Below are 26,082 nucleotides of genomic sequence, written 5' to 3'. Positions count from 1 at the left end.
TTTTAGAAAAACCTTTAGAACTTTCAAATGCACTTTAACCTTGCAAACATTTCCTCATTATAGAAGTTTGTAAATAGTGAATCCATGGTGTGAGCGCAACTGGCTTTTGCACATTATGCCCAAAACACACCCATTACAAATTTTTAGCCACGTTCAGTTCACGACTGAACAAATAATACATTGATTGAATATACCCTGATTATTCCAGCATGATTTGAAGTGGAGACAAACCTTTGAAATCTACTTTAAAATCTGGTCCTGACAGATTTTATTATACAGAGCCTATGGATGGCAATTTGTCAAGTCAACAATATTCTTTCACACACCTAAACTAAACTTGAGAAATTTGTGAATTTATAAAATAAATGACATTACGAAAAAAATCTTTAATGTATTTATTGAAATGAAAGTGACAGCTTAATGACAAGTTAGAAGGTTACAACTAAAAAACAACTTCCACAAAACAAATGTAAAGTTTATTTCACTATACATTTGCTTTATCTGAATCTCACAGTTTATTTAATGTACTGGATCTGTATGTAACTTTTGCTCACTCGATCAAAGAATATTTCAATAATTTTCTTGTTCTCCAACATATTAAGCACAAATCTTAAATCTTAAAACTAGTTTATTCATTAACAAACTATACATATACTTTATGTGAATCTCACATGATTTACTTGAACATTTTGGATTTGAAGAAAACATTTGCTCACTGTGACACAGAACAATGCTTTTTAATATGAACCACTAGATGATTTGATTGGGTGAAACTCTTCTCACACTGAGTACAGTGGTACGGCTTTTCTCCAGTATGAAGTCGCTCATGTGTTTTCAGGTGTGGAGAAGAATATGAGCACTTGAAAGGTTTTTCTCCAGTATGAATTCTTTGGTGCCGTTTCAAAACTCAGCTGTAGTAAAGCTCTTCCCACAGTCACAACACACATGATCTCTCACTTCATTATGTGTTTTCTGGTGCAGTTTACAATGTTCCAGCCTTGAAAACTCTTTCCATGATGAAGAAATAAAATTTTTATCAAACTGATGACAGTTAAATGGCTTTTCTCCGGAGTGACAGAGCAGGTGTTAATTGTGACCAGTAAAACCTGTGAAAATCTTCCCACACTGAGTGCATGTATACGGTTTCTCTCCAGTGTGAATTCTTAAGTGTGTTTTAAGTTGTCCTTTTTGTGTGAAACTCTTTTCACACTAATTGCATGTATACGGTTTTTCTCCAGTGTGAATTCTCGTGTGTTTTAAGGCTTCCTTTCCGTGTGAAACTCTTTCCACACTGAGTGCAAGTATATGGTTTCTCTCCAGTGTGAATTCTCATGTGTGTTTTAAGTTGTCCTTTTTGTGTGAAACTCTTTCCACACTGAGTGCATGTATACGGTTTTTCTCCAGTGTGAATTCTCATGTGTGTATTAAGGTCTCCTTTTACTGTGAAACTCTTTCCACACTGAGAGCATACATATGGTTTCTCTCCCGTGTGAATTCTCATGTGACTGTCAAGGTGTCCTTTTACTGTGAAACTCTTCCCACACTGAGTGCATGTATACGGTTTCTCTCCAGCATGAATTCTCATGTGTTTGTCAAGGGCTCCTTTTTCTCTGAAACTCTTTCCACACTGAGTGCAGGTATACGGTTTCTCTCCAGTGTGAATTCTCATGTGTGTTTTAAGTTGTCCTGTTTGTGTGAAACACTTTCCACACTGAGTGCATGTATACGGTTTTTCTCCAGTGTGAATTCTCATGTGTGTTTTAAGGTCTCCTTTTACTGTGAAACATTTTCCACACTGAGTGCATATATACGGTTTTTCTCCAGTGTGAATTGTCATGTGTGTATTAAGGTTCCCCCTTTTTTTGAAACTCTTTCCACACTGAGTGCATGTATAAAGTTTCTCTCCAATGTGAATTCTCATGTGTGTTTTAAGGCTTCCTTTCTGTGTGAAAATCTTTCCACACTGAGTGCATGTATAAAGTTTGTCTCCCATGTGATTTCTCATGTGTGTTTTAAGGCTTCCTTTCCGTGTGAAACTCTTTCCACACTGAGTGCAGGTATACGGTTTCTCTCCAGTGTGAATTCTCATGTGTGTTTTAAGTTGCCCTTTTTGTGTGAAACTCTTTCCACACTGAGTGCATGTATACGGTTTTTCTCCAGTGTGAATTCTCATGTGTGTATTAAGTTCTCCTTTTACTGTGAAACTCTTTCCACACTGAGAGCATACATATGGTTTCTCTCCAGTGTGAATTCTCATGTGACTGTCAAGGTGTCCTTTTACTGTGAAACTCTTCCCACACTGAGTGCATGTATACGGTTTCTCTCCAGCATGAATTCTCATGTGTTTGTCAAGGGCTCCTTTTTCTCTGAAACTCTTTCCACACTGAGTGCATGTATACGGTTTCTCTCCAGTGTGAATTCTCATGTGTGTTTTAAGTTGTCCTTTCTGTGTGAAACTCTTTCCACACTGAGTGCATGTATACGGTTTTTCTCCAGTGTGAATTCTCATGTGTGTTTTAAGGCTTCCTTTCTGTGTGAATCTCTCTCCACACTGAGTGCAGGTGTGCAGCTTTTTGCCATTTGTTCCTTGAATTTTGAAGTTATGATTTTCCTCCTCCACTTCATTCAGTTCTTGTCTTTGCTGTTTCACTTCCACCTGGTCTAAAATACACATCAAGTTAGAATCAGTTCAAGTAAACCCTGATTTAATAGCAGAAAGTAGGTCTGGTAAGATTCACAAATTAGCATCAGTGCATTGGCATAAAAGTTAAGGATGGGATGCACTGATTTAAAGCATCGGACACAAGTTGGCATTTGTATTGTGATGCATCGTTTCCAACATATTTGCATCAGTAAAAACTATTTATTAAATCAAAATCAAATCCTGATATGGACTAGTGTCTGTGAATATTAAACCGCAAGAAGACTATTTGAATATGAATCTTGCATGTTCTGTGTATGAATGAATGGCACAGACGCACAAATAAGTTTAGAAGCACATGGTGCTCGCAGTGTTTTTTGACTATATGATGACCTGAACACAAACTTCATCTCCAGAGATGCTCTGAGAGTCATGGGCATTTCACCTTTAAATTTGAGAAAAAGTATTGTCATATCATTTACACACACAGAAACTTTGAGATCTTCACCACTACCCATCAAAATAAAAGTTCGGTTTAACTTGTGACAGAAATATAGCCATAGTAATATTGTAGTACTATATACTAATTTTGTATTACTACTGTACCATATTATGTATGTCTTAATGTGATACTACTACTACTACTACTAATAATAATAATAATAATAATACCATCAAGATTTTATTTTTGAAGGAATAATCAGTTTTTTTCATCCATGTTTTAATTTTAACAGTAAACCCTGTAGTGCACCACTTTGCTTGCCAAAAAATTAAAGGGGTTTATTTAAATTCCATTTAATTAAAAATAAATTAAAGTTTTTTCCCTTCATTTGATTACCAGAAAAATATAAAGGTGCAATATGTAATATTTTTGCAGTAAAATATCCAAAAACCACTAGGCCAATGTTATATATTTTGTTCACTTGAGAACTTACAACATCCCAAATGTTTCCAACTATTTGTAAATCGTGAGAAAATTTCAATTTTAACCAAGGCTCCAGGACGTGTGAGGAGTCGCCTGTCAATTGCGTCATACCCGCGTTACCCTCAGTTTCCGGTTTTATTTTGTAGAAATAATATTTCGCTTTAATATATTACATGTTTTGATAGACAAGGGAACAACTGTTTGGATATATTTGTAGACAGAAAACTAATTGTTGTTATATAGCTCAACATGTCTTGTCTTTTTTTCTCAATCATTCAGAAGTTTTCAAATTAACTGCATGTCATTTATCAACACAAGCTATCCAGCTTTTAATATGATATTCTAAAATCGATCTTTCTTACTGCAGTGTGTAACAGTGTCTCACAACAGCCGCCGAGCGAACGCACAGAGTAACGTTATAACATAATTTTCATCACACTCAAAATGTATCTAATGTGATAAACAGAGCTGCGTTACCTCATACTCATGACCGGAAAAGGAGAAGCAGTGCCGACTGTGCCATAATAAAAGTTCTGCTGCTCGTGAGGCGTGTGTTGATCAATCGCTCCAGTGGCCTCGTTCAGCTCCCACAACACTCGGTCCTGCTCTACTTCATATTACAGTAATGTTAGTAATAATAGGGGTGCAACGTATCGCATCGAATCAGTAACTGCTTTATATGTATCTTTAATGTATCGTATCATTGGCTAAACGTTGTGTATGCACAGAAAAGGCACTGAAATGTGCACACTTAATTTTCCACGCACATATCGGGTTTTAAAAAAAATAAACTTGCCGCACCATTCAGGAGCTCTAGACTGTGCGTATGCACTGTTTTACTGGAATGAGCGTAATAAAGTAAACAGTATGATTTTAAACTCCGTTTTCAATTTAAAAATTGCAATTTTCACATTTAGATTAAATATGTCACTCTCCTTAATGGAGTTTAACACAGAAATTACATGGTCTCCCCAATATTTTGAAAAATGCCATTGTATTTGAAAGACACAGTAAGATATGTAGGCCCTATGTTTTATTTTTAAAATGTTTTGTCAGTGTCACACTGAGTCAGACAATTATTTACAATTAAAAAATGTGGCCTATCCATTGCCATTAAAAATGCATAAACATTCTTAAATATTTTTACCTTATGGGCAAAATTGCATAATTTTGATATGTAAAAAAAAAAAAAAAAAAAAAAAAAATACTATTTGGCCAGTGGAATAGAATGAGAGTAACTTTTAATTGAAAACTTGAACAGTGAACAGTATTAAACAATTTTGATTTATTTATTTTCTAAAACAAGACAAGGATAGTGAATGATTTTTATCATTTATTGTGATAATTTCCTTTTGTCTTGTAGTTAAACATGGATGAAAATATGTGTGGAAATAATATGCAGATGACTTAATGCATAGTAAAACTAGACGTTATAAGCTCCATATATGGTTATTTCAGGGAGGAGACGGGGTGGAGATTCTTGTACGCACAATCTTCAGCTGACTGGGTTTTATAAAGGGAATTTTGCGCAGGTTCTGACGTAAGCATGGTATTATAAATCTGAAAACTTTTGTGCGTACATAATCTGGCTTTTATGCATATGCACACTTTTAGGATGACATTTAAGAAAGTTTTATTCATGAGGCAAAGTTTTGTTCTGTCATCATTCACTTGTTAATATAGGTGAAATGTGTTCGACAACTGCTCTATGTGTATTTGTGTGAATTGTATTTAACTTTTTATGCATTGCTGCTAACGCACTTTACATTTACCAGTATACAAGGTTATGACATTTAGATGGATTTCTTGATCATTTATCATCCATATACTGATTATTAATTCACATCCACCAAAGCAGTCAACAATGAAGGATCAAGAATGAACACCAACCTATTTGTTCCTCAGTATCTTCATGTTTTATTCCGGATGGTTCTGGATCACTCATGTCTTCAATCTCCTCTTTAATAAACTCCATCTTTATCAATCACACAGATTTCAGCTGCTACTCCTGGAGTTTGTCCTTCTCTTGTAGGATGATGTGAATATTCCCAGTATTTATTGGTGAATTGTTGTTGGAGGAGCTTCACTGCAGGTGTGAACTGTGATCAATGTGTTTTTGCTCAATCTGCATTTAAGAAGTAAAGGGCCATCATGTTTAACACAGCTTCTGAAAAAGCCAAAGGTTCCCTGTTTTAAATTAATTCAATATGGTGATGATCTTCAACATTAGCCAAATGTCATTGACTTACTATCCAACAAGTTACGGTATTAAAGTTACGGTATTTACAAGAAGTGCCATGGGATTTTTCAGTTTAACATCTCATCCGACAAGTCATTATAAATTTGTCTTTTAAACTTTTCAATCTAGTTATTGTTTTTCTTGATTGCTAACGCACAATTCATGAAACATTTGTTTTTTCACAACTCAAAATACACCAAGTTCCACAAACCAATTCATTTAACGCTTTAACAAAAACCTTTTATTGGGATTCAGGAATTATTTTGCTGCTCAATGTCTACTACACAAAAATACAAAAATAAATTTACAGATGCATATACAGTAAAATACAGCAATTAACTTTTGGAAAAAAATACTTTTAACTTTACTATTATAAAGTGATCTTGCAGTAAATGAAAAGCATGAGTAAAGTACATGTATATGAACTTGGTATGCACAATACAATACAATATACTGTCAATTACAGTATAAAGTAAAAAAAAAAAGTAAATTCCCTCATTAAAAGTACTGTAATTGACCCTTCGCTAAGCCACGCCCGAAAACCGCCACAGGCCAATCGTGGTTTAGCAACTGTAACTAGGCGCGGGAGGTATGTCAAACTTTCGAGCGAGGGAACATGCCGAAGCGTTGTGCGTATGGATTGTGTTAATCTGATACCCGGTATCCTAAAAGTTTAGATGGGCTGGTGGAATTTTTTTCCTTCCCGAAACCTAAAACCCAAGAAGAGAAATGCCGGTGTTCTGAAAATTTGTGCTACCCTGTGAGATTTTGCTACCTCCCATTGAAATAGTAGGTAACGTTATCAAAATCGGACAAAATCAGATTGTGCTTCCAGCGTGATATTAATGTGGTTTATGGCTTTATTAACATCTACACCTACCCCAACTCTAAACCTACCCTTATAATAATGCAAGTACAGTAATTTTGTGTTATTTATCATGACAACAATGATGTAATATTGATATTACATGTATTAGTGTTTCCCATTTGGATGGTCAACGTATGAGGCGTCTGCTGCTTGCGCTGGGAGCTTTAGCTTAAATTTTGATCAAATAATTTTTTAATCAGTTGCATATTATGTCGTGGATATATCCCTCAAATGCATACTTCAGTCCCTTTTGTCTTGCTCTCTCAGATATTTCACCTGTTCGCCAAAAATGACTAATTATCTCCTTGAAAATGTCTGACACCGGTGCATACGTACTGTAAATGACTTGCCAGGCTCGAAAGCTTGACAGGCGTAGCAACAGTAACTAAGGAGGGCGGGGCGTAGCGAAGGGTCCATTACACTGTATGTGTAACTTAAGTTTAAAACCCCCATAAATGACTATTTCAGCTCTCTCTAAGATTACGACTGGTGTGTCTTAAGTTTTCTTCCTAACATTGTCATTAGCCCTATTCGGACGGGACTAGTTTTCCAAACGACGTTTGAGTAACAATTCTTATTAACCTACGTCTGTGATTTTATGTACGGATTCGGACGGGACTAACATCTCCGTGTTTATTACCGAGGTAGGAGTGTCTGTGTTTTACATGTGGGCATTTCAGAAGATCACGTGTTCAGAATGCACTTTGAAATATAAAGTAAAACGTCCTAACACATTTAGTGTTTTGTAAACATTTTTATAAAAATTGTAGTGTGAAAAAAACTAAACATACATTTATCATCATGATTTAATAGAACTGGGTTCTTGTAATAAACCCACTGGAAAAAAAAGTTTTAACTTATATAATTTACACGTTATGTAATTAAGTGCAGAAATGAAAGTAATCTTACCTGAAACTGATATTACAGTAGCCAGTCTTAACAGTTTACGTGATTTGGCTCTTCTTGTTGATTTATTTTTTTTATTTCTTCGCAGTGTACCAAACACATCTACATCCATTATCGGTGCGTAAAAAGAAGAAACTTGAATACCGGCGTGATAGCGAGAGATTGTACGGTAGTTCACGTTGACCAAAACACACAAGAAAAAGCGTTTTGGAAAAAACATTTTCGGAAATCACAGACATTCGCATTCGGACAGGATTAGATTTCTCTGAGGACCGCCGAGTTTGACGAAAAACAGTAGGTAATTTGCTCTGGAATTTTTACAGAGGTCGTGTGAGAAAAAGACAGACATGGCAGATTCGGACGGGATTAAAATCTCAAAGTACGTCTGTGAAACAGAAATTTCTCTAACGTCCCCCTGTGAAACTAGTCCTGTCCGAATAGGGCTATTGTTAAACGTTTTGACAAATGTGTCTTTGTTTTGAGAACTGATGGTTTTGGGAAACTGGGCCAACTGAATCCCTTATAATGTGTTAGCAATCGAGAAAAAATAAAATGCATTAACTCTGCTATTAGTTTCTGTGTTTGGGATCTTCTTATTGATTTCATGTTATTGTTTCGTCGGATGGCTTTATCCATGATGAAAGTGGAATGGGTGGTTGGAGAATCGGCTCACCAAAAAAAAAAAAAAAAAATCACAAAATGAATCTCAGGCATATTTGGATGGGATCACATTTCTCAGAGGACTTCTGAACTAGCCAAGAAGCAGTAATTTTCCAATTCATGTACAAATGGGAAAACAATTTGTAGGTGAACTTGGCTGCGCTGTGTGTTTTTGACTCACAAAGAACCGGTTCATAAGAGTGATTTGTTAATGAAGCTGACTACACTGGGCGCACTATGTGCGCGTGCAACCATCATGCAGTTTATTGAACATGTTTTCTTGACATTATTTTGCATTATGCTGTCTTTTTTGTCATCACATTGAAGTGCCGCTGCTGAAATTGAACTTTCATTTTTACAAATCAAATTACACACCAGTGAATGTTTTCAAAAAATGTAAAATATTTTACCTTAAATTAACGACCAACGCCAGGCTCTTCGGGGACCACGTCTGCAGTTTATTGACAGTGGGCAGAAAAACAACACACACACCTTCAGATTCACAGTCTTTCAGCTGAAGGATGTATGAGAAAAGACACGTTAAGTATCGTCCTCCCTAATAACTGCAATTCATCGAATAGCCTACACAGGTCACAGATATGGCTATAAACATAAATTTTAACATAAAAATGAAAGCTATACACATTTACTACACTAAACGACATTTCCACAGACTCAATCCACCAAAATTATATGTGGAGAAACTCATTAATAGGGAAAACCCCGCGCTCTAATTTGCGCGTAGGCGGCAACATAAAACAAAGACGTGCGTTTATAAAACTCCAAAAATACAGCGAACTGTTGGCAGAAAAGCGCATACATAAACTTGTTCCGTTTTATGGCACTTCTATAATTAATACCAAATCGAAAGTTCAGTTAATTCAGCATATTTCCCTCATTAACGCAGAAACTTACCTTAGTGACTCTCCTCTTCTTCTTCTTCTTTTAGTTTCTTGGTTAGTGACTCTCCAGTCACAGGCTGTTTTGAATTTGAACCGCAGGCGCGCGACCGGTCCATTACAGATGACGTCACTCACAAAGCGAACTAAAAATATTATTTATAAACAATAATACATATTTTTCCTCTGTCTTACAGAACAAAATAAAGATGATATACACATAAAGTAAAGGAATATAAACAATATAATTGTTTAGCACATATTTAATTGTTTAATTTTTTCAGAATCTTCCAATTAAAAGAAATAAACGTTTGCTGGAACAGTTACCCAAAAACCTCTCAACACTACAAATCCTTTATATTTGTACACACTTGCAACTTTTACTGTAGCAGTTTTAATGGCATTTTAAACCATCTGCAAATCAAGAAAACAGGCAACTCTATGTTTTAGTAGGGTGAATTGCCCTAATGTGGGACATTTTTGCATTTCAGACTTCTGTGACATATTGCAATTTGTAGCCAAAACATTAAATTCACACACAATACCATTTTTAAAAACCCAGGATGTCTCCTAATCAAATCAAAAGAGAAAATGGGGATAACACATTCATAAAAGAAATTATAGACATATTAGTGCTCTTAGTGCAAGTCGTCTAAAAAAATCTGGTGCTTCCTAATGTGGGACACTGAAAATTCTATGATAAAAGGCCAAAATCTGATGATGATAATAAGAATAATGATAATAATGATGATAATAATGATAATAATAATGATAATAATGATAATAATAATAATCATAATAATAAAAGGTCTATGAAAAGGCCAAAGTCTATGATAAAAGGCCAAAATCATTTGATTCATGCAGAATAGTAAAAATCTTCTTAAGTTAGTAATTCTCTTCTTGGTTATGGATGGACTGATTGATAATTGAACATCATCAGAAAAATAATACAATATAATAGTTTTGATGCATTTATTGTAAAGACATTAGGCAACTATTTTCATAGGCTATGTTACGTCATATATAGAAAAGAGTTAAATGCACAGTAAGAATTCTTCACTGTTCTCTTCAACAGGCATAGCCTAGGCTTATTTGAAGGCACAATATAAAATCTTGCAGCCTGCAAAAAATAAATTTAAAAAAGCCTTGAACAAACTTTAGGCTGGATTGAACATTGAGTCAAAATTCATAAAAGTGCTGTGAACTGCATAAATGTTTATTTGGCCTAATGTTTTCTATTTCACTAAACAACAAACACACACAATCATTCTATTATTGCATAGCAACACTAAAACACTGTAAATAACCATTTTTGTCCCACAAACCATGCCCCACCACACATTTTTGACTGACTAAAGTACTGTCCCACATTAGGCAATAATACTGTCCCACTTTTTGAAACCACATTTCCTAAAGTGGGACACTAGGAAATTTGATAAAAATATAAAATATATAGTTTACACATACAATGTTATAGTATTTTTTGATGGACATACATTTCATAAGCACATTAGGCCAAAAGGTATCATGATTTTTTTGTTTAAAATTAATTTATACTCCTTAATGTCAAGTTTGTCAAAACTCTATGTCATTGACCTTTGGGTGGCTTTCATACAAGGTCCTTCTTTTTTGATGATTGCTACAGTCTCATATATGACTGGACATTTGAGAAGCTATGTGATTTTGATCACATGGCACCACAGCTTCAGATAACCTATAGTTTCACTGACATTCATGTATTTATGCGGGACCTACAAACACTAAACCTTAGGTGTCCCACATTAGGCAGTGTCCCACTTTAGGGCAATTCACCCTATGTTTAAAATTTTACAGCTTTTTTTGTACAATCAGGAAACAAACAACATATAAACATTAGTAATTAAGTAAATGACATGAATATGTCTTTGCAGATTTTGCAAAGTAATTATCAAGTAAGAAAAGATGCAAATAATTATTGACTCTGTAAAATCAAATGTCTGACTCTAAGCAAACAGGAACCAGTATACCAGTGTACAGGAAATACGCAGCAGTCATAACTTTGTTTTTGCTCCATTTATTTGATTAATATTGAGTATTAATTGATGTCAAACAAAAATGGTATGTGTAATTTTTTCTGACAAATTTCAAAGGAAAGTCATTGTGCTTTCTCTCTGCTCTGTTCAGTTTGTCCTGCAGCTTTCTCACACAGATTTTGAGAGATGACCAGCTAAACAAAACAGGCCTAAGAAGTAGACTAATGGACAGTGTCAGGAAAAGATGCAAAATTCATATTTATAAAATAAGCGCCTTTATCCTAGCCTATTTCTCTTGCATATGCATATGCATACATAGTTAAGGCCATAAATGAATTTGTCTACACAAATGCAACATTAATAAACATTATAAACACTATTAACATGTAGGCTATGCGTATACTTCCTCTTCCTCCATGACAAATCTTAAAATGAATGTTATTCACACAAAAAAACAAGAATGAAAAAACATAAGCATGTATAATAAAAATAAGCCTAAAAATGGTGTCATTCAAACAGAAAAGCATTTACTTTAAAGCCAAACCTAAGCTTATTTATTTGAATCGAAACTGAAACTGCACCGATGTTGGGTTCGTGCATCTCTCATTTGGTCCAAAGTTTCCATATTTGTGATGGAACATTTGGATGCTAAACTATTAATGTAAAGAAGGACTTCAGTCGGGTCCCAATACACACGTAATAAATACAATCTTGGTTAGGATGCTGTTTGAGAAGAGTGTTTATTTGTATGTGTGTGGTTTCCTACAAAGAAATGTAAAAAATAAAATATGTTCTGTCAAATTTCCACAAAAGAGTGGCGACAATACGTCAAAAATTTACTACTACCTGTAAAATACATATTAGGTATACAAAAAGAAGGCTTCCTCTCTGAAAGCCTACAGATGACTAAAAACACCTGAGGCTAAGCTTATTTTCATACAGTATAGAAACAATTGTAATTTTGAATTGTGCAAAGCCAAACAGCTCTATTTTGAAAATCAAATTAATCTAACGCTTTGCTGCTTTTTACTGAGCAGATACGTGCGTCTTTAAACAAGGGTCAGGTTACCGGAGTTATATACATAGATTTTCAAAAAGCCTTCGATACTGTTAATCATCAAATTTTGTTAAATAAACTTCTTTCTTTTCATTTGTCCTCCTCTGCAATAGACGTGTTTACATCATATTTAAGTGACAGATCTCAGACTGTAAAAATTGGCTCAGTAACATCACAGACACGAGTGTGTTCTATGGGAGTTCCACAGGGCAGCATTTTAGGTCCTTTACTTTTCCTTATGTACATTAATGATCTTCCTCATGTGCTTAATTTTTCTAGTTCTTTGTTAAATGCTGATGACACTGTTATTTGTCAGTCTGGCTCAAAGATTGACACAATTGATCACAAACTTAACACAGATCTGCAGCATTTACATAACTGGCTGCAAGATAACCATTTAACACTTAATATCAAGAAAAAAGAATGTATGTACTTTTACTCAGCTATCCATCCCATCACCTTCTCCAATCAAAAGCTCTTGTATTGTATCCACGTACAAGTATCTGGGAGTCTCTCTTGACTCACATCTCACTTATTCTGTGCATGTCCAAACCCTAACCAGAAAGTTAAACCAAAAGTTATTTGTTTATAGTAAAATTAGACCATATTTGTCTCTTTCTGTCTCTAAAACATATCTTCATGCCATCATTATGTCCACTCTGTCGTACTGTTTACCTGTTTGGTCACTTACAACAAATGAAATCCTTGAACCAGTAACAAGACTCTATAATAGAGCCTACAAGATCCATAACAGGCTTCCAGATCTCTGTCTAATGCCTTGACATTTCAGAACTATAAAATAAGCCATGGGATGAACTTGTATTGTCAAATCTTAAATGGACACACCTCAGCAGCACTTACTGCGTTGGTTCCAAAACCCAGCTCAAGGTTCGAGCGCACTACGAGATCTGTTACAAATGGACTTTTGCCTTTACCGGCCTTTAGGAACTGCTATGGACAGAGATCTTTTTTCATGTGCTCACTAAAGCTTGGAATGAGATCCCACAGCACATCAGAACTATAACATCAATAAGACTATTTAAAATAACATTTGCTCAGCATCTAATGGACAGGTACATCTATGACCACTGAGGTGGCTCCATGGTCTCCCTCTAATGCTCTTTCTCTTGGTTTGTGTGTTTGTTGTTGTTGTCTTGTCTTGGAGTTTATGTTCTGCAGAGCAGGAACCTGCCGTGTGTGCTATTGTTATAATTAGTAGGTAGTCCATAGTAACTCTACTAAAATTTGCACTCCTCTAACATGATTCTTTTTATATGCATCAGTATGCTTGACTTATTAGACAAGTCAGTTGAGACTGCAGCTCTCGTGAGTGGGTGTGGTTTCAGCACCGACAGCGGCCAAGCCCCCAGCATTTGAGAGCAGAGAGCGCAACCTATTTTTTCAAATTTTGATAACTTGTTTCATTTACTTGCAGATATTTTTTCTGCAAATGGATCCTCACTCTGTCGACCCATTATTACAATTGTGGTAGTGAGACTGTGATGAGTCATGCATAGCAGCATGCACCTGCATGCACCTGTTGGCACTTTTGTGTAACTTAGAGAAGATTAAAGCAGAACTCAGTAAGATTTGCAAAGCTCCTCCTACAGGTTTCTTCAGTGAATCACACTGTCGTAAATACTCCAAGCGCAGCTCTGGACTACAATGACTACAAAGCTCACCAGCACAGTAGTTTTGCAAATACAGTACAAGAAATCTCGATGGAGGTGGGTAATTTTCGAAATTGTCTTATAAAGTCATAATATATACATTGTTTTTGAATTACCATAAAGCATTTTGTCACTCTTGCGTGAATGTTAAGTCGCGATAAAGAGAAAATAACTTTTGTTATCTCAAGATCACAACTTAACTTTAAAATTAAGTTGTGATCACAAGGAAACGAAAGAAAAATAATTATAATCCATGGCCTCTTAGCTTCCGTAAGTCACTGATGATCACGTGATAAAAACGTGACTTACAGTCTGGAAAATATGGTACGTAGGTGTTGTGGCAAAAATTCGACTTGCTTAAGGCAAGGCAAGGCAATTTTATTTGTATAGCACATTTCGTACACAATGGTAATTCAAAGTGCTTTACATAAAGAAGAACCAATTACATAATAATAATGGAACACATAAGAAATAGATATAAGAAAAAACAGATAATTTCGCTATCTAGATGGAAGAGTTAGGAAATTTCAGGGAGTTTTTTTGTAATAAAGTATAAACCGTTCGGACATAGCACAGTGCTCAATCAGCAAATGCATAGGTAAAAAGATGTGTTTTGAGTCTGGATTTTAATGTGGCTACTGTAGGAGCACACCTGATCTCTTCTGGAAGCTGGTTCCAGCTGCGGCTGGCGTAACAGCTAAAAGCAGACTCTCGCTGCTTTGAGTGAACCCTTGGTATTTATAAGTGACTTGATCCTGATGATCTGAGTGATCTGTTAGGTTTATATTCTATGAGCATATCTGCAATGTATTGAGGTCCTAGGCCATTGAGTGATTTATAAACAAGTAGCAGTACTTTAAAATCAATTCTAAATGCAACTGGAAGCCAGTGCAAGGACCTGAGGACTGGTGTGATGTGTTCATATCTTCTGGTTCTGCTCAGAATCCTGGCAGCAGCGTTCTGTACGAGCTGCAGCTGTCTTGAAAGCATGAACAAGTTTCTCTAAGTCTTGACTGGAGACAAAGCATCTAATTCTTGCAATATTTTTGAGATGATAATATGCTGATTTAGTTACTGTCTTTACATGACTACTAAAACTCAGGTCTGACTCTAAAATCACACCATGATTCCTGACTTGATTTTTAGTTGTTTGACCCTTAGAGTGAAGGTACATGTTCACTTCATCTTTGTTTCCAAACGCAATGACTTCAGTTTTGTCTTTGTTTAACTGAAGGAAGTTTAGGGACATCCAATTTTTAATTTTATCAATGCATTGGCACAGGGAGTCAATGGGGCTGTAGTCGTTAGGTGATAGGGCTAGGTAAATCTGGGTGTCATCTGCATAGCTGTGATATAAAAGACAAACACATCTAATTGTCTTTCGAAAGATTTATTTATTGCAAGAAAGGTCAGTCATACAGGCTCAAAAGGAGCTGCAGAGTATAAGACCAAGAACGAAAGCTTCCCCTCACTTTTATATCTCTAACCTCCAAGGCCTAAGCCTCTGTCCTTTTACCATATTTGGAACATCTCTTTGTGACTGTAACTTTCCACACATTGTTAGTACAAACATGTTTTTAACATACATCTTGCATGTTCCCATACCATATCTTGCTCTTTCAATTTCTAACATCATATCATATTCCATAAGCATTATATGTCACAAGAATACAGGTAAAATCATATGAAAAATTAAAATTTCCTCAACAGTAGGCTATAGCAAATTATTTTGCAGACTTCCCTGGCACTTTGAGAACCGCTGGTCTACAAAGAAGAAAGCCCTGTCTAGGTCGTGCCCCAGTATGAGTTGTGTTGAGCCTTTAGTTAGTCTGGTTGTTTGATGAGAAATGTAGTTGCAATATACGTGTTAAGAATCCGTACAACTGCAGACTATTATTCTTCTGTGCAAAACTGAGGAAGAACTGATGATGGCACGGTTTGATCTTCGGCTGACAAACCAGCAGAAAGGGGCATTTAATATTTTTAAAACCACATTTTTTTATTTATTTATCATTTTTAAAATTAAAACAAAAAAATTCTGGGGTTGGAAAAGAATAATCAGCTTGAATATTCGATCTCTACATGTGGGCGGGAATGAAACGCCTCTTTCTGCTGATTGGTCAACCCGACAACGAACCATTTAGTCATCAATTGTTCATCGGTTCTGCTCAACAGAATAAAAGTCCCTCATTGTACAGCTGTATGAATTCTTTATTAATTTATCTTTATTCTTTATGAATTCTTCTTAATCACTTTTAAATAAATGTTTATTAAACAGGTTTTATGTAACTAAACAAAATTGGGAAAAAACTCCTCCATATTAAATCTAAAAACTCAAATTCGGTGGATTGTTTCACATATTAACACATAACATTTGTTTCTAGTCTCTTTTAATTGTGGTATTTCATTGAGTAATATTCAAAGAATTTCAATAATTTTCTTGTTCTCCAACATATAAAATATAAATCTTGTGCATTTCACAGCTCACACTAGTTTAAGTAACTACACATTTACTTGGAAGTTTTGAATCTGAAGAAAACATTTGCTCACTGTATCACAGAACAATGTTTTTTAATATGAGCCACTAGATGATTTGATTGGGTGAAACTCTCTCCACACCAAGTAATTATGGCTTCTCTCCAGTATGAAGTCGCTCATGTTTTTTCAGAGTTCCAGATATAGTGAAACTCTTGTCACAATATGAGCACTTGTAAGGTTTTTCTCCAGTATGAATTCTTTGGTGCAGTTTCAGGTAAGATGCTGTAATAAAGCTCTTCCCACAGTCAAAGCACATATAATCTCTCACTTCATCATGTGTTTTCTGGTGCTGTTTACATATACCCAGCCTTGAAAAACTCTTTCCACAAAAAGAACACACATAAGGCCTCTCATCTGAATGAACTGTCAGGTGTTGTTTTAGATGTGTTGAAGAAATAAACTTTTTACCACACTGATCACAGTTAAATGGCTTTTCTCCAGAGTGACGGAGCAGATGATCTCTGAGACCAGTGAAATATGCGAAACTCTTTCCACACTGAGAGCATGTATGCGGTTTCTCTCCAGTGTGAATTCTCATGTGTGTTGTAAGTTCTCCTTTTTGTGTGAAACCTTTTCCACACTGAGTGCATGTATGCGGTTTCTCTCCAGTGTGATTTCTTACGTGTGTTGTAAGTTGTCCTTTTTGTCTGAATCTCTTCCCACACTGAGAGCATGTATACGGTTTCTCTCCAGTGTGAATACTTATGTGTGTTGTAAGTTCTCCTTTTCGTGTGAAACTCTTTCCACACTGAGTGCATGTAAATGGTTTCTCTCCAGTGTGAATTCTCATGTGTGTTGTAAGTTGTCCTTTTACTGTGAAACTTTTTCCACACTGAGTGCATGTATGCGGTTTCTCTCCAGTGTGAATTCTCATGTGTGTTTTAAGGCTTCCTTTCTGTGTGAATCTCTCTCCACACTGAGTGCAGGTATACGGTTTCTCTCCAGTGTGAATTTTCATGTGTTTGTTAAGGACTCCTTTTTCTGTGAAACTCTTTCCACACTGAGTGCAGGTATACGGTTTCTCTCCAGTGTGAATTTTCATGTGTGTGTTAAGGAATCCTTTTACAGTAAAACTCTTTCCACACTGAGTGCATGTATACGGTTTCTCTCCAGAGTGAATTCTCGCGTGTCTGTCAAGGGCTCCTTTTTCTCTGAAACTCTTTCCACACTGAGTACAGGTATACGGTTTCTCTCCAGTGTGAATTCTCATGTGCGTTGTAAGTTTTCCTTTTACTGTGAAACTTTTTCCACACTGAGCGCAGGTATACGGTTTCTCTCCAGTGTGCATTCTCATGTGTGTTTTAAGTTGTTCTTTACATTTGAAACTCTTTCCACACTGAGTGCATGTAAACGGTTTTTCTCCAGTGTGAATTCTCATGTGTCTGTCAAGGTTTCCTTTTTGTCTGAAACTCTCTCCACACTGAGTGCAGGTATACGGTTTATCTCCAGTGTGAATTCTCATGTGTGTTTTAAGTTGTTCTTTACGTTTGAAACTCTTTCCACACTGAGGGCAGATGTGCAGTGTTTTGGTGTTTGTTCTATGAGTTTTAAAGTTCTGATGTTCCTCCTCCAGTTCATTCAGTTCTTCTCTTTGCTGTTTCACTTCCACCTGGTCTAAAATACACATCAAGTTAGAATTAGTTCAAGTGAACCCTGATTTAATAGCAGAAAGTAGGGATGGTAAATTTCACTGATTTGCATTGGTGCGTCTGCATAATAGTTAACTATGTGATTTAAAAAGTGTGCATAGGATACAAGTTGTTATTTGTATCAGGATGCATCGTTTCTAACATACACTATATTGCCAAAAGTATTGGGACACCCCTCCACATCTTTGAATTCAGGTCTTCCTATTAATTTCATGGCCACAGGTGTATAAAATCAAGCACCTAGACACGCAGACTGCTTCTACAAACATTTGTGAAAGAATGGGTCACTCTCAGGAGCTCTGTGAATTCACGCGTGGTACCGTGATAGGTTGCCAACTGTACAGTAAGTCCATTTGTGAAACTTCCTCACTTCTAAATATTCCACGGTCAACTGTTAATAATATCATAACAAAGTGGAAGTAATTGGGAACAACAGCAACTCAGCCACGAAGTGGTAGGCCACATAAAATCACAGAGCGGGGTCAACACATGCTGAGGCGCAGTGTGCAGAAGTCGCCAATTTTCTGCAAAGTCAATAGCTACATACATCCAAACTTTGTGTGGACTTCAGATTAGCTCAAGAACAGTGCGTAGTAGGGGTGACCCTGAATAGTCGACAATTTGAAGCTTAGATAGGAGGAGCCAGATTCGACTACCGATCTCAGTCAAATCTTTGCAGAGGTGTTATGATAAGAGATATGGGGATGCTTAATATCAGATTTTACGTAGACCTACCAGTTTTCTCTTAATAAGTTAATATACAGCCTAGGGCTGGGCGATATATCGCATGCGATTGTCACGTGCATTTCGTCAGTAAAGCCGGTTCCCTGATTACCGCAAAATCGCCATCACCTGCTTTCAAATGGAGCACCATTTAATAGACAGAACCGTAGATCACTGACAAGCTACACAATATCACGTTCATTATCGCAGATGAATCGCCTTCGATAATGAACGCGATATTGCGTAGCTTATCAGTGAACTACGGCTCTGTCTATTAAATGCTGCTCCATTTGAAAGCAGGTGATGGCGATTGCATTGAATCGCTAGCTGCTTCTTATGTATCTTTAAAATGTCATGAAACCCCAAAACACTTTTTTGAGATGTAAACAGATATGTATAGGCTGCACATCATTGAAAACACTAAAGGTACTCATTAATGTATTCATAAGTGAAAAATAGTTATTTTTGCATTTTTCAGAGCAATTTCTGTCTTCCGGTTTGAAAAGCTGAGTCGGAGCAACGTCACAAAATCTGACGTAATCGTGTACTTTCGGCCCAAGTATGGGCATGGTCGAACATGCTGACGTAGACAGTTTTGAGCGATTCTCGACATAAAGCTCATTTAATCTAATCACTGCGCTGTAGTATGCATAAGATTATAATTGCGGAATTATGCATGAGGAAGTGTCGCTTCTCTCGCAACACAGATCAGGTATCAGATGTTTCATGAGGCAAAGTTTTGTTCTGTCATTCACTTGTTAATATAGGTCAAATGTGTTTGACAACTGCTATATAAGGCTATGATAATTTAGGTGCATTTCTCTATCATTTATCATCCATATACTGCATATTTCACATCTTCCAAAGCAGTCAACAATGAAGAATCAAGAATGAACACCAACCTATTTGTTCCTCAGTTTCTTCATCTTTTATTCTGGATGGTTCTGGATCACTCATGTCTTCAATCTCCTCTTTAATAAACTCCATCTTTAACAGTCACACAGATTTCAGCTGCTACACCTGGAGTTTGTCCTTCTCTTGTAGGATGATGTGAATATTCCCAGTATTTATTGGTGAATTGTTGTGGGAGGAGCTTCACTGCAGGTGTGAACTGTGATCACTGTGTTTTTGTTCAATCTGCATTTAAAAAGTACAGGGGCCATCATGTTTAACGCTGCATCTGAAAAGCAAAAAGTTCCCTATTTTCACATAATTCATTATGTTGATGTCCGAGATCTTTACATTTGCACATTAACCATTTTTTTTGTTGTTGTTTTTTGGTGTAAACAGGCTGAAACAAACTACAGCATCATCACCTTTGAAAATTCACTTCAGTTCTTGTCTTTTCTCTTTCACTTCCATCTGGTCTGAAATAAACACATGCTACTTCATTTAGAATCATGACCTTAATTTTTCTTCTAACAGCTGGGAGGACAACAAAATTTCTCATCTCAAGAGCAATTTTTGAAGGGGACACAAATAATACAGCCAAAATTGTATTTGTAAGGACATGTGTAACACAAAGCGAAAGTTGTTTAAATACGAGTTATAGGTTTACCACATAGTCATGTAACAATTATTATCTTGCATCCTCCACATAGTAGCTATTTTATGCTTCGTCTGGGGCAGAGGACGTCTCTTACTTAGATATTCAACAGCAAGCCCACTGATCCCCCACACATCATCATATTGAGCGAAACCACAACAGTAGATCTACTCTCTTACTATCCAACAAGTTACGGTACAATCTATACCAAACAAGCTAGGTAACGTTATAATCGCTAATGCCTGGTTCAAACTACATAGAGTGAAAAAAGGTAATTAAAACATGTTACCTCAGTTCTCTTTGGAGGAAACTCGAGTGAATCCTAATTCAATCGTAATTCTGTCATTCTCTTGTTAATACTGTCAAAATGTGGATGACAACTGCTGTACAAGATTATGATCTAAGTGCATAACCTCATAAAGGCTATCCCTAATTTATTTGCTTATTTTTCACTGCTCCGACTGGAATCTAACATATATATATATATATATATATATACACACATACATACATACATACATACATACATACACACACACACACACACACACACACTAAACTAAACAGTCAGTAATCATTAAACTAATTGAAACAATGCATAAATATGTTAAATGTTGTCAAAAATGTAACAGATTTTACCTCAAATTAACGATCGACACAGGGTCTTTGGGGAACACATCTGCAGTTTATTGACAGTGGACAGATAATCAACACACACACCTTCAGATTCGCCGTCTTTCAGCTAAAGGATATATGAGAAAAAACACATTAAGTATCGTCCTCCCTAATAGTGACTGCAATTAATCAAATACATATAGCTATAAACATACATTTTAACATCAACACACGTACACATATTTATAAAGACATTTCAGGCTCAATCCACGAAAATTATATGTGGAAAAAAATGTATTAACAAGGAAAACCCCGCGCTCTAATTTGGCGCGCAGGCGGCAACATAAAACTAAGACGTGCGTTAACAAAACTACAAAAATACATCGAACTGTTAGCAGAAAACGCAAACATAAACTTGTTCCGGTTTTACGGCACTTCCATAATTAATACCAACTCGAAACTTTACTTAACACAGCATATTTTAACTCTAATGCAGAGAGTGACTGCAAAGACATACCTGACTGACTCTCTCCAACCACAGGCTGTTGTTCTGACTGAGGTGACTGCGACCGGTCCAATACTAATGACGTCACTCAAGGAACGCTCTGCAGAGTTTCCCAAAAGCACCGTAAGCTTTCAATGGAGCTACGATCAACTTAGGCTTACGATGCTTTTGGGAAACGCTACCCTGATGCGTTCAAGTTTCCTCGGAGTAAGATGGCTGTGTACCTTAATGGATTTCACATAAATACAGGACTTTAACTAATAGAAAATGAAGAACAAAGAATGTGCACCAGGTGGTTTTAAAACCATGAATCGCACCAGACGGTCATGGTTAACTACAGTTTTACCATAGTAAAACCATGATTAATTTTCTTAAGGGGTGTTTTAATTTATGAAGCTACTGTAAACTTTATCGTTGCATACGATAAAGTTTACAGTAGCTTCATAAATTAACTAAAAACATAAAAAAGCAAAACACCCCTTATGAAAATTAATCATGGTTAATAATTATATTGTTATATTATAATGTTACCATATTTTGTGCAGGCAATTAGCTACTTGCAAATACAAAAGCTGGACAATGTCACTACTAAATAGGCTACCTATAATATTGTAGTTCTGCTGTTTCTCACTGACACACCCCCAACTCTTACAGACTGGGGCTTAAAGAAAATCCCGAATTTACCACATTTTATGACATTATGGTGGCGTTCACGTGCATTCAGTCCATAAATAGCCTACGAACTTTCCGACATGACTTGAACGCACCATCTCTCTCTTCCTCTTGTTTTATGGCAGGTCGCAATAAATGGTTTAAACCAGTATGTCCAATTCTTGATCTTTATAATCACTTCTTCTCTTCTTCCCTTTAAAAGTCTTGATTAATCAATTTCTGAATATTATAATAATGTCTCCCTTTGTTATCCATGTCCCACTTTTTCTTCCATGATTCTCTTATAAAGGTTTAGTTCACCCAAAAATGAAACTTCTGTCTTTAGTTACTCACCCTCATGTTGTTCTACACCCGTAAGACCTTCGTTCAACTTCGGAACACAAATTTTTGGTGAAATCTGAGAGTTTTTTTATCCTCCATTGAAAGCAATGGAATTACCACATTTAAGGTCCAGAAAAGTTCAAACAGTTAGCGTGACTGCAGTGTTTCAACCTTAATAATATGAAGTGACCTTTTGTGTGCAAAAACACAAAATCTTTATCTTTCTTTGATGAACAAATAGGGAAAGATCTGGCTTTGTGTCAACAGGGCCTTAATCTGTTCCGAAAAGGAACAAAGGTCTTACAGGTGTTTAACGACATGAGGGCGAGTACAGAAATTTAATTTTTGAGTAAACTAACCCTTTAATTAATGATTTAGCCTCAACTTTACTAAAAAGGGGACACTCATTATTTTATTTCAAGTGCATTCTTTGCAGGCAAATCTGCTATCTCATTGTCCTCCACACCAATTTGAGCTGGAACCCAACAAAACTGTTCATTAATTCCAATTCTCTCTATTCTTAGCATTATTATGAATATTTCTTTCAATAAATCATCTCTTATCGTTTCAGTTGAAATCAAGCTATTGAGAGCTGCAACAGAGTCATAGCAGATGATTATTCTTTGAGGCTTTACTTCTACCCATTGCAACCCTAAGATTATGGCGACTACCTCGGCTGTAAATACAGATAATTTATCGTTAATTCTTTTGCATATGGTCACATCAAACTCTGGTATGTACACTCCTACTCCTACATGATCATTCCTTGAATCTTTAGATCCATTAGTGAATAATGGTATATATTTTCACTTAACATATTCATGAACCAAATAATATTATCAGCATTCCTGTCATTCCATTCTTTCTTAAAGGTGCTCTAAGTGATGTCACACATTTTTAGGCCAAAACATTTTTTGTCACATACAGCAAACATCTTCTCACTATCCGCTAGCTGCCTGTCCCCTGAACACACTGTAAAAAAACGCGGTCTCTGTAGTCGCCACATGCTCTGAAATCGGCAATAAAAACAAACTGGTGCAGCCTGGACCACGAATCATAATAAACATGCTCCAGCCAATAACCGACAAGAATGATTTTAAATGCACATTCATGACCGTTTCAGGAAGCAAGGAGGGGAGGGGAGGGGGAGGAGGAGGGAGGGTCTAGCTAGCCTGTTTTGTTTGACAACACTTCGAATGTCAACAGGAAGTTACATCCACCCAGGATCACTTAGAGCACCTTTAAAGTCAACATTGGGAATTGGAAATATCCATGGAGGGACATTACCCCATACTGTGTTTGCCCATACTCTCTTACATACTCTTACTTACTCAAATCTCTTTAAACCATAGACTTCTGTTGTAGTAATATTCCAACCAAATCCTTTACTTGTTCATTGATGTGAATACTCCAAGCAATCACATAAGACCTCTGTAGCAGGTTGTTCTTTCCCAGATACTTTTAACTTAACTCAATGTGTCAGTGACATCTTTAATTGTCTTAAGTAAAAAAGGTAATTCTTCAATTTCTACAAGTAATGCATTAAGAGTCATTGCAATAGCACCAATACTAAGTCAAAGAACAGGGTTTATACAAGAATTCATCTTAAAGACACGTCAACATTGATGTCATGAACAATATTTAACGTTAGGTGGCCATTACACTGCGAACAAGTCTTCTAGTTCTAGTTGCCAAATTCAAAGTTAAACTAGATGATATTGTGCTTTTGGGGGAAACACCATATTTTGTTCATTTTGTTCCATTTACTTGAACGTATTTGACATGAAAATGAAATGTTACCGATTGTGACGTCTTATGACATTTCTTCATGTGTGTCAGAAGGCTTCTTTTATGTTTGAAACTCTTGCCACACTCAGTACAGTGGTACGGCTTCTCTCCAGTATGAGCTCGCTCATGTGATTTCAGGGTCCCGGAATGAGCGAAACTCTTGTCACAATATGAGCACTTGTAAGGTTTTTCTCCAGTATGAATTCTTTGGTGCCGTTTCAAATGACTAGATGTAATAAAGCTCTTCCCACAATCACAACACACATGATCTCTCCTTTCATTATGGGTTTTCTGGTGCTGTTTAAAACTGTTCAGCCACAAAAAACTATTTCCACAGAAAAAGCACACATAAGGCCTCTCACCTGAATGAAATTTCAGGTGTTGTTTTAGATATGATGATGAATTAAAATCTTTACCACAATGATCACAGTTAAATGGCTTTTCTCCGGAATGACAGAGCAGATGATGTCTGAGACTTGATGCTTGGGAAAAACTCTTTCCACACTGAGTGCATGTAAACGGTTTTTCTCCAGTGTGAATTCTCATGTGTTTGTTAAGGTATCCTTTTTCTGTGAAACTCTTTCCACACTGAGTGCAGGTGTGCAGCTTGTTGGCATTTGTTCTTTGAATTTTAAAGTTATGATGTTCCTCCTCCTCTTCATTAAGTTCTTCTCTTTGCTGTTTCACTTCCACCTGGTCTAAAATATACATCAAGTTAGAATAAGTTCAAGTGATTCAACCCTGATTTAATAGCAGAAATCAACAAAGATCAGGTATCAGATCTTTCATGTGGCACAGGTTTGTTCTGTCATTCACTTGTTAATATTAAAATGTGTTTGAAAACCGCTATATACAAGGTTAATATTTATTTATTATCCATTTACTGCTTATTCACATCTACCAAAGCAGTCAACAATGAAGAATCAAGAATGGACACCAACCTATTTGTTCCTCAGTTTCTTCATCTTTTATTCTGGATGGTTCTGGATCACTGATGTCTTCAATCTCCTCTTTAATAAACTCCATCTTTAACAGTCACACAGATTTCAGCTGCAACACCTGGAGTTTGTCCTTCTTACTTTTTTTCTGTGTTTTTATTTAATTTTTTTTCTTGTCTTTGCTCTTTCACTTCCATCTGGTCTAAAATAAACAGATTAAGTAGTTAGAAAGAGAAAATTCATGTAAACACTGATTTAATAACAGAATAGAAGAGATCATGTATCTATCATATATCAGATTTGCGATGACCCAAAGAATATTTCAGTCATTCTCATTAATAGTCAAAATGTTTCCCTAATAACTGCAATTCATTGAATACACAGGTCACAGATATGGCTATAAACATACATTTTAACATTAAAATGAAAGCTATACACTTTTACTACACTAAACGACATTTCAAGAGGCACAATCCTCCAAAATTATATGTGGAGAAACAGGGAAAATCCCGCGCTCTAATTTGGCGGCAACATAAAACAAAGACGTGCGTTAATAAAACGACAACAATACATCGAACTGTTGGCAGAAAAACGCATACATAAACTTGTTCCGGGTTTATGGCACTTCTATAATTAATATCAGCTCGAAACTTAACTCAATACAGCATATTTCACTCTTTAACGCAAAGAACATCAGAGACTTACCTGACTGACTCTCTCCAGTCACTGGCTGTTCCGAAAACAAGCGCGCGCGACCGGTCCATTACAGATGACGTCACTCACAGAACGAATTCAAAAATATTATTTATAAACAAAAATACACATTTTCCCTCTCTCTTGCAGAACAAAATAAATATGATATATGTCAAGTAAAAATAATCAGTTAAGGTATATGTATCGTTTCAGATCT

At 36.1% G+C, this 26,082-nt stretch overlaps 2 protein-coding genes and 1 pseudogene across 4 annotated transcripts in view; all 3 read right to left on the bottom strand.

Moving 5' to 3' along the window:
- The window catches only part of LOC125248639 (gastrula zinc finger protein XlCGF52.1-like), a 221,620-nt gene that overhangs the window by 69,850 nt on the left and 125,688 nt on the right, over positions 1-26,082 (bottom strand). The window lies entirely within an intron of this gene.
- LOC125248716 overlaps positions 382-26,082 on the bottom strand; it is a 551,526-nt pseudogene continuing 525,825 nt past the window's right edge.
- Positions 23,924-25,953, bottom strand: LOC125248687 (gastrula zinc finger protein XlCGF7.1-like). The gene is made up of 3 exons (XM_048160804.1): positions 25,878-25,953; positions 25,176-25,374; positions 23,924-24,932 (listed from the first exon to the last, which is right to left on the bottom strand). Exons 2-3 carry the CDS (start codon positions 25,258-25,260, stop codon positions 24,196-24,198), a joined length of 822 nt encoding a protein of 273 aa, XP_048016761.1. The 5' UTR covers positions 25,261-25,374; positions 25,878-25,953; the 3' UTR covers positions 23,924-24,195.

The sequence above is a fragment of the Megalobrama amblycephala genome, linkage group LG16, assembly GCF_018812025.1.
Source record: "Megalobrama amblycephala isolate DHTTF-2021 linkage group LG16, ASM1881202v1, whole genome shotgun sequence".
Lineage (NCBI taxonomy): Eukaryota > Metazoa > Chordata > Actinopteri > Cypriniformes > Xenocyprididae > Megalobrama > Megalobrama amblycephala.
Note: the sequence above shows the minus strand (reverse complement) of the source record. Positions and strands in the feature narration are given on the sequence as shown.